Source organism: Lolium perenne, chromosome 2 (assembly GCF_019359855.2).
Source record: "Lolium perenne isolate Kyuss_39 chromosome 2, Kyuss_2.0, whole genome shotgun sequence".
In the NCBI taxonomy this organism is placed as follows: domain Eukaryota; kingdom Viridiplantae; phylum Streptophyta; class Magnoliopsida; order Poales; family Poaceae; genus Lolium; species Lolium perenne.
The window spans coordinates 321,766,172-321,776,147 of record NC_067245.2 but is presented as its reverse complement, the minus strand read 5'-3'; the positions used below and the strand labels follow the sequence as shown (position 1 = coordinate 321,776,147).

Sequence of the window (9,976 nt, the reverse complement as noted above, 5' to 3'; positions counted from 1 at the left end):
CACATATGTCAACATGCTATAGTACATCTACCATGCAAAGTTATTCCATAGGAGATGTATTTTCTCTTTTCGGAAATACTTTTGTATCTACAGTCATCATCCGTTTTATTTTGAGATTCCGTCAAAAGGGAGGGGAGAGAGAGAGAGAGAGAGAGAGAGAGAGAGAGAGAGAGAGAGAGAGAGAGAGAGAGAGAGAGAGAGAGAGAGAGAGCTACATTTCCATCAACCACGGCGAGTGGGAATCTCAAGGAATAAATCGACGGTGACGAGAACACCCACACCTATGTGTGTTTGTACAAAATCCATTCTCTTCTCTTTTACTTTGCTTTTGTTTGGTAAAAATAAAATTTAACAAAACTTTGTATCACGTATATTTTAAGATAAACTAACAGTGTATAGACAATAAATGAGTTTCAGTATTTGTCATATGTACATGTATAATTGTACAATGAAGTAATGCGCATTGATATTTAACTACACCACAACACAATTAGTTTATTAAGTAAAATACAGTGGATACCAAATTAAACCTGTGTCGAATTCTATATCCATGAAAAGTGACGCACATTAGTTACAGATTATTTTAGAAACTAAAAAGAGTTTAGTATAAATATTTCTCCTGTCCATTTAACTAATATGGATATCATTTCATGGTCTGCTTGGTAAGGTAAGAGCAAAGTGGTGCTACTGTCTCAGTTTGCATATACATTATCTGCAACATCCTAACTATTTATTAAATTAGAAAGTTAACATGTATGTCATGTGTATTAGATGATTTGTGCATCATTGGAATTCTCATAAATTTAATTTAGCATTTCATAAGACCTAAACCTTACCTAAATATATATATATAATTTACATACGAAGTCCTATTGCATAAACTGGATTTTCCAAAAAAAATATTTGGAGATGGACATGGTTTTCCTATGTTCGACATTGTACATACTATATTTTGTGAATTTCTAATCATTTTGGAAATGACATGCTTTTCCTATGTTTTACATTGAACATACTATTTTTGTGAATTGTTCAATAAAGTCAGATCATTGCAGAAAATGGATCCATTGGGTGGTGTGGCCTGGTCTCTGGTGGCGCACCTTCCACGCCTTTGGAAGATCTACGAGGAAAAGCTCCATTCGGTTGAGGCTGACAATGGCAGTGCCCGCATGCATCGTTACCTTGTTGAAAACATCGTCGCTGCAAATCTCTAGCCCCACAAAAATGTTTCGAGGAACCATAGTTCTAGGTCTCCCGGTTCAAAAGACGATGACATTTTCAGTGTTATTCTCCCTACAGGGGAATCGTTTAAGAACTAGTTTTGGATGTAAGGGTTTAGTCATCAAGTGATGTTTCATCTATCACGTCTTCGTTTAAGAACTAGTTTTGGATGTAAGGGTTTAGTCATCAAGTGATGTTTCATCTATCACGTCGACGATGACAAGTCCTGGTAGCATGGTGTAGTGGGGTTTCGGTAACGAGCGTGCCAACATAGACTCACGTAGGGTAGAGGAGACGTCTGGTGCCGTATGGCATCGATGACAGACCTGGCAACGGTTGTGCAGATCTCTGCTCCGGAGTTGGCTCAACAGCTCGACGGAGGTGATGACTTTTAAAGAGAGGACACGAGGTGGGCATGCTTGTCTAAAGAAGCGTTCCTGTTTTTCCATAGGATGACTCTGCCCCCAGTACCCACCTGGTATGTGTTTTTTTATGTTTTTAGGGCATACGGCCTTGATGCCATTTTCTTCGGCTAATATCGAGTTTGTAGGCAGTGTGGTGGCTTCGGATCGTTCTGATGTAAGCTCAAGCTGTATGCATCTCGTCGACATAGAGACCGGGCTCTCTACCTTCTTTTCTGCAGGAAAAATAAGTGTAATAAGTAGGCTAATCAAATATTGCCCCGAGCGGAATAATAGCAATACTGACGAATCATTACCTACTCTTTTGTTTAGTCCCTACGATGAGTCAATTGTCGTCCACCACCAATTAATACACCAGGAAATGCCACAGAAGAAAGAGCACCACGAAAGAGCGGAGCGTTGTTTCCTTGAAATCCCAGGAATATGCTTGCGGAAGATCACACACCGTTTGAAAAATCTCCTTATGTGTATCACAGATTCGGAAGTGCATGATTGTGCCTGCATCCCATCGAATAGCGCCAACGCACGGTAGTTTCAGCTGTCAAGGATGATGCACGAGGTGGGGGACACCCTACGATGCAATGCTTGCTCAGTTCATTTGTAAACGTATCTCTGTACTTGCTCTTTCAGAAACTATTATATGGTGAGCTTGTTGGAAATAATTCCCTATATATACCTGCCATGTCTCAAGATAAACTGGTCAAGATGCTTTCTTCACCCTACCTCGCAGGGGAATTATTTTTGGAGACAATGTCTGACCAAGAGATCACCTCAAATGATACAATTAAGCATGCTTAATTCATCAATGCCCAACAATAACTATCTTTATCAGATATGGCGTCAGTACATACATGTCTAAATTCAGAGGCAAGGAGGTGTACCACGTGCATGACTCCATCTGAAAAGCGGCAACCTAGCTAGCTTTTTTTTAACGGTGCCTTGATGTATTGATTAAGAAGACTGTTTTGACAAGATTGTTTGAAATGTAAATGTAAACAAAATATTACTCTCGCGGCATCATATTATCCAAACGCTTAGCACCCGCAGCCACCCAGAACTTAGCTTTGGGAATCAGAACTCTGCAGGTGTGTTACACGCTCGTAGTCTGAGAAGGTGTAGGTTACGAGAAATGGCACGACCAAAAGGCTAAGGAAATAGAGATCTTTAGTAAATGTTGCTCTCCTATTCTTCCTTCTACTTCTACATCTATTGGGAGCGACTCAAAATTCCTTTTGCCGCCATCTTGCTGTTTTCTTCTCTGCATTTTCTGTCGACCAAGAAAAGTAAGAGCACCGTTCACTCGCATGGTTTCAGACCAATGTTTAAAATAACGTGCTAAATAAAATAGCGGCAGCTTCCTTCAAACGATATGGACGCTGTATCGTGCTATTAGCGTGTATATTTTAAATAGCGTACTCAGAGTAATACGAATTATAACCTAAAAATAAATAATTTTACTAGAACGAACGGATATATAGTACAAAAATGACTAAATCATACATACATAACCACATATAAAAATAGATCTCAAATATTTTAGAAGGCTAACATTAGCATTTCACAAGGCAACACCGTGGTATAAATTATTTATTAAAAATTATTAGCATTAACGATATTATCTTCTGATTTAGAAGTGGAACCAACAGCATTTCATCACCACGAAAAAGTGAAAGCAACTTGCTTGGAAAAAATAGCGCCCTAACACTGAAGTTTTAGCGCGATGTAGCATGCTATTTCGCAAATAGCGCCACAACGAGCAAAATTACTAAAATTTAACGTGTGCCCTCTAGATATGCTATAGCGCGCTATTAGCGGAGAAATAGCGTGCTATCTTAGACCTTGCCTCCAGACTACCCAGCTCTTTATTTGGTTCTCCCTCTATCGTTCATGGTACGACATGCAGGTAAAAATCCAAGCTCTGTTCATCACCTCTCTACGAGCAGCCGAGCATGTCCAACAGTCCAAGTGACACAATGTTGCTTGGCCGCCATCGCCATCGCTGCTCCATGAAGGAGAAGCACACCACGACACACCCTACACTAGTGCTGAAAAGAAAGGTCTCGCTCGCTCGGCTATTCGATCCAGATCTTCATGCCACTTCACCTATGGGGATTGCCATTCCACCAGGTTAGAGTTGGCAAGCATCACTAGTTGAAGCCATTGTATTGTATGGATGCGCCATGAAGCCAAGGAAGCACATCAACTAACACTAGTGATGGAAGTGAAGGTCTCGCTCACTCGGTTGGCTAATCGATCAAGATCTCCCTGCCGCTGTTGGCCTGTGGATTCAGGTTCAGGCCACCACCGCCCAAACAGTGCTCAGTACTGACACAGACAAACTCGCGGTGCCTTATTTCGCCGTACGATAAGCCTCTTGCCATGCACAGAGGCCGGCTACATTATATCTTTTGTATGATCGACAAGTCACGGGGTGATTGGTCATAGATCTTGCACAAATCAAACGTGCCACTTTGTTTCTCCAGATTTTATTTGGTAGCTTGGTACCCTCATTTTCATGTGCAGCTGTTACAAAACTCGAGTCAGGTGGCATCGCCATCGCCTCCTCCTTCTTGAGTGCCAACGTCGTGTCGTTGATACATAGCTTCGTCCCTTGGTGTTCAGTTTCTTCAGAATTACGTGCAGATAATTACCTGCAGTTCATGGCCATCTAAGGTAAACAAAACATTTCTGGTATATCTCGTCTGAAAGAAGAAATTGATACTACAACTAGTGACAGACCGTTCGGGCTTTCAGCTGGTACTGTCACTTGGTCAGTATAGTATTAATATGGTTCACACTTGCAGAGACAATGTTGCCTAGCCGACTACATATTCCTAAGGACTCGAAGCCTGCCTGCACGTCCAGGCGATCTCCATGTTCACGAACAGCTTCATCACCCTGTCAGGAAATGACTATGCTCACTTGGTCAGGTATAGTACCAGTGCCTTTTCTATCTGCCATCTTCAGGAAACTGAGTGATTGCAATTTCCAGTCTCGAACTTAGAAAACCCTGTCTTCTCACTGGATTATCACAAAGTAATAAAAATGCAATGTAGTTGACATATTTGGATCACTGCTTGACGGTGGAAAAACAATGGCCAACTAGTAGCCACATGTTCAGGATAGTACATGGTAGCAGTAGCACTAGCTAACTAGAAATGTACAATCATTGATTGATTTAACAGTCAACTTCTACATAACTTAATCGATCAATTAAGCTAGATCATGCTGTATCTACATATGGCTCAGTCACCAACTTTCTCTCACAAGTCTCAGCAAACACAGCACACCTCTCGATCATTCAGACTTGAATTCCTGGAAGATGCTGCGAATGAATGCCTTGGCACAAAGTTTTCATAAGAATTGCATGCACGCACACACGGTAGGATGTTGTAGATGAAGATGATTGGTGCTAGCACTTGTCATTCTGCTTGCCGGAGGTGAGAGCGACTAGCAGGTCGACGAAGGCGCCGACGATGAATCCGTGGGTCTTCTTGCCATTGGCGCGGAGGTACCACCCCAGCATCTCCTCCAACCACGCCCAGTCGTCCCCGCCTCCGCCGCCGTGGCTCAGCACCATCTCCTCCATCGACCGCCGGAAGTCGCCGTACGGGTCAGCCGAGTCGATGGCCACCGCTCTCGCCCCGCCGAACTCCACCTCCCCGCACCCCTCAGCGCTCGGCTTCGTAAGGATGGAGCTCGTCGCCTCAGGCTCGAAGAAGAGGCGGCTGGACGACCGTATCCCCCGGATGATCACCTCGTCCACCTCGCATGCCGGCTCCGGCGCCGTGGTGGAAGCAGAAGACACGGTGGCGGAGAGGAAGGAGTGCTCGACCGCAGCCGAGTCGTCGCGGTAGGCAGGGTTCATTATCACCCTCGTGTTGTAGTCCTGGCGCGTCGATGGTACCTCCGCGCTGTGGCTGCCCATGTCGTCCCTTCCGAACGACATGGTCCTGGCCTGCGTGCAGGAAGGCCATTGCCACGAAGTGGCCGTGCCGGACGATGCGCAGGACATGGAAGGTGGCGACGACAGGCCTGGGGCGGCGTCCACGTTGGCGGTGAAGAAGAGGGAGGCGACGGTGAGCCTCTTCATCATGGATACTGCTGCTAGTCACTTCTTGGGACGTGTCTGGATGTGTAGAAGATGATGGCCAACTGAAGCGGAGGGAGAGATGGCCGGATGGGTGGTGCGTTTTTAAAAGGAGAGGCGTGCGTGTGGGCGTGACGCGCGGTGGCTGTTGTTTTTTTTTTTTTGAAACCCGGTGGCTGTTGTTGTTGTTGTGTGCGTTGGGAGTCTCCTTCTGTCGAGCCATATATAGATGGCAACGTGGAATTATTCTTACCAAAGATAATCTTGTCAAGCGGAATTGGCATGGAAGTTCTAGGTATGTTTTTTGTCACCAAGATGAAACTATTAAACACCTTTTTTTCCAGTGCCATTTTGCGAGATCTATTTGGTCAGTCATCCAAGTCGCATCTACCCTGTATCCCCCGACTAGTGTAGCCAATGTCTTTGGCAACTGGCTTCACGGTATCGATTCAAGGTTTAAGTTGCTTCTTATGGTGGGGGCGCTAGCAGTTATCTGGGCACTCTGGCTAAGTAGAAATGACAAGATTTTTAACGATGAAAATTGTTCTTTGTTGCAGGTCATCTACAGATGTACAGGTATTCTCCGTTTGTGGTTACCTCTTCAGCGGATGGAGAACCGAGACCTATTTACGGAGGTCTGTACACGGTTGGAGGCTACGGCGAGGGATACTTTTTCCCTACATGGGTGGCAGCATAGTCTACGGATTGCAGCACCACCCACACCATAGGCGTTATATGATTCATCGTTCCGATATGTATTCCACCTAGTTTTATATATTTTGAATCCAGACATTTTGAACGGCTATGTGCATCCTGGTTATGCAGAGGCTGGATGTAATTGCTTTCCCAAAAGTAATAAAGCATCCTTTATCGAAAAAAAGATGGCAACGTGGACGGTGGACGATTATCCTATCCACAGGTTGGCTGAAATATTGTTGCATGGTTGCTGAGAAGCATGTGCTCCCTCTGTTTTTTAACCAGAAGATTGCATTTTCTTTAGTCTTGAATAAACATATGCAATTAACATCTTACCAATCAAAGTAATGCGAGCATTGTCACCTAGTAAAAATTGAATGCATAAAAGAAAAAAGTGAAATAAAAGAAGTTTTACCATCCTACTTAGATGAGCAGGGGAAACATCCATTGGTCAAATACATAAACTGGGATGAAGATGCCAAAATTAAAGGTCAACTTACACCTGGAAATAGGTGGGTATCACGTACATCGCAATAGCATCTTCCTAGTCATTTCTTTGTTGAAAGCATTGTTTGAGGATCGGATATTCTCTAGAGTGAAAATCCAGTCTCTGGCCATGCTGGTTAGGCCGGACGACAATGGTGTTTGTGCACTGTTATGTTTCTGGAGATGTCTTTTAGGATAATCTTTTATGAAGTCTACGTGTCGTCACCATTGGTGGTGCTCTTACTGCCGCGAGTCTCTGATTGCTTTGGGTGGAGTCTTTGTTTTATTTTTAGCTGTATGCATCTTTGATGTCTAGACCTGCTCTAGACATTATGTTATTGCAGAGGTTGGGTGTAGCTGGTATTATCTTGGTATTCACTAGTGGAAAACAGGCCTTTTGATCCGGGTGGTTAGGGCCTTTTGTCGCGGGCGGCCAGCCGCGACAAGCAAGGCGCGATAAAAGGGTGGCCTTTTATCCCGGGTCACTTACGACCCGCGACATAAGGTCCACCACGTGGCAGCCGCGGGGCGCGCAGGCACGAGCCCTTTTGTCGCGGCGGTATTACCACCCGCGACAAAAGGCCCTCTACGTGGCGCGCGCACAACGCTTCTGCTTTAGGGTTTGAGGGTGCAGCACCCCTCCCCCGCCACCGACCGACACTTTGTTATTTCATTTTTTTCGTCCGAAAATAAAAGTTGCATATATTTGTACGCTACTAGAAGTTGTACACATTCATTCATTATATATATATAGATCGATCAAACAAAGATTGGAAGCAGAAGTCGATTCCCCTTACACATATTCGTAGGTTCCCTACATATATACATGGAGCTCACGATCGACAAACGGTACTAACGACCGTCTATTTGGAGGTAGAACAACTATCTGGACTAAACAAGCCTTTGTTGTTTATTACTTCTCTAACCAAAAGTCCCGCCAGTTCCTCCGCGATTCCTAGTGCGTGTTCCTTTGGTTGGAGTCTGTCCCGCATGAAGTCGACCTATATACGAAAATGAGATGAGTATGACTATATCAGTCTTGATAACGAAATATTGATGATAATAAATAAAGTTGTGAATGTTATTGCTTACGTCGAATTTATTTCTGTTCTGCTTCTCAGTGGTTAACATGCGAATGGACTCGCAAACGTAGTATCCACATAGATTCGTCCCTTGTGGCTGCTGGGGGCACGGTACAGGATTAAATGTTAGCTTCTTTGCAAAGGTAATCTCCTTATGAACATTCTTCAAAGCTTGCCAAGCCCTGCCATGCAAAAGAATGATTGAATGAGTGGATAATTAATTGATATCTCACGAAAGATAAAGCGCGGCGATGAAGGAAATTACACTTGGAGCAACTTCTGCAAGTCCCTGGAACCCGTCCGTGCCTCTACTCAGTGGGTCTTTTACTTCAACTATTCCCTTATCGTGTTGAATGTCTAGTAGAATCCAAAGTGGAAGCTGCACATGTTATGCATATACGTCAGAATTACACTTAACATCGAGTAAGAAAAATTGAATGTGCATATATAAAAGATCATTAAGACTCTCACTCGTAGTTGTAAGGAAACAATATTGAATCACGTAAATATTGCTGCCCCAAAAACCTTAGTAGGTTTCCCCCGTTTCTTCGCGTTTATGCTTCACCGTTTCAACATGTATTTTATCTGGGTCAACAAACCCAACATTGATAATATTATTACTTTTGCACTCACTGATCTTGATCTGCAAAAGAGAACCCATAAGATATAATGAGTATATATATGCAATGAAAACGAACATGAACTGAATGAAAATGAACTTATATGTAGTTAACAACTTACAAGCAATAGCAACTCATGAGAGATTTGTCGAGGGCTTCTAGATTGAATAACTGCCGAGTTCATTCATCTCAATAAGGATCTCCTCCTTTCGGTAGTAATATTCCCATGGTATACTCGCCACGATGTACATTTTTCTCCTTGCATGCATCAAGGTACCACCGATGCAAATTCCGCATATGTGTTGGTAGTTTATGCAGCTGCTCTCTGCTGACCAAGTCGGCCCCGTAGACAAATTTAGGAGCTATATCAGCAGTGGGTAGTGCAGCATCTGCTGCAAGTAGCAATTCCTCCACGGAAACTTTACAGGCAGCCGCTAGGCTAGCAGCTTCTTCCATATCGAAACCACCATGTTCCTGGTATACCTTGGGAACATTAAACACTTTGAGTGCTGGGATCGATTGTTTGGGCTGAGCACCGAGGAGGGAACTTCCTTTCTCTTTTTGCCTTTTGTCGTTTGCTTGGCCTTGAGGGGTGCACTTGTTGAACTTGACCTTTTCTCATCTGCACTTCTAGCTGATGATTTGCTCGTGCCAGCAATGTCCTTCTCCTTAGCCTTTTCATCCTTCTTTTGGTCAATTACCTTCGCAAGAGTGCGTGTATAGTCATCCTTCTTCTCGTGTAACTCATACTGCGATGGTGTGTTCAGAAAACTAGTAGCATATTCTATTTGCTTCTCTGTGTATGGCTCTGGCGCTGGAGGTTTTGGCTTATGGAAATGATCATAGTTGTGTTTCGCAACAGCGGCCGCATTTTCCTCGACAGTAAGATCCCAAGGACGGGGGGGAGGAACCTTTGGTACTTTTGGGAGGGGCGACCTCTTGGGGACAGGACTCTTGAAACGCTTCCGGCTGGGTGCATTCCGAGTCTTAGTGGGCGGAGGCGGCGGCGCTGGAGATGGAGATGGACTACCGATGTCGTGGTCGACGTCGTACCCACGGGGTGATGGTGGCGACATGTGATCAGTAGGAGGAGGTGATGGTGGCCTGCGATCACCTGGAGGAGGTGATGGTGACCTCTTTGGGGACGACCGGTACTAGGTGCTACCCAGCCTGGCAGCCTGATGTTCTTCTTTTCCCAGAGAATGATTTCTCCCAGCACCTCTCTGAGTGTAAGCCCCCCATCACCTCCAGGGATATGGAGCTCCAATGTCTCCCACTGCGGGACAACTGAATCCACCCCGACACGAGCATAGCCAGCTGGAATCGGATTGCCATGCCATGTTGCCGGCTCACCTTCAGGTC

At 44.5% G+C, this 9,976-nt stretch overlaps 1 protein-coding gene and 1 long non-coding RNA gene across 2 annotated transcripts; both read right to left on the bottom strand.

Moving 5' to 3' along the window:
* Positions 1-4,702: 4,702 nt before the first annotated feature.
* LOC127330743 (uncharacterized) lies at positions 4,703-5,840 on the bottom strand. The gene has a single exon (XM_051356855.2). It carries the CDS (start codon positions 5,734-5,736, stop codon positions 5,053-5,055), a length of 684 nt encoding a protein of 227 aa, XP_051212815.1. The 5' UTR covers positions 5,737-5,840; the 3' UTR covers positions 4,703-5,052.
* A 1,789-nt stretch (positions 5,841-7,629) lies between these two features.
* Positions 7,630-8,243, bottom strand: LOC139835367 (uncharacterized). Its single transcript, XR_011751170.1, has 2 exons — positions 8,005-8,243; positions 7,630-7,913 (listed from the first exon to the last, which is right to left on the bottom strand). It is a non-coding gene; the product is annotated as an uncharacterized lncRNA (long non-coding RNA).
* Positions 8,244-9,976: the final 1,733 nt, after the last annotated feature.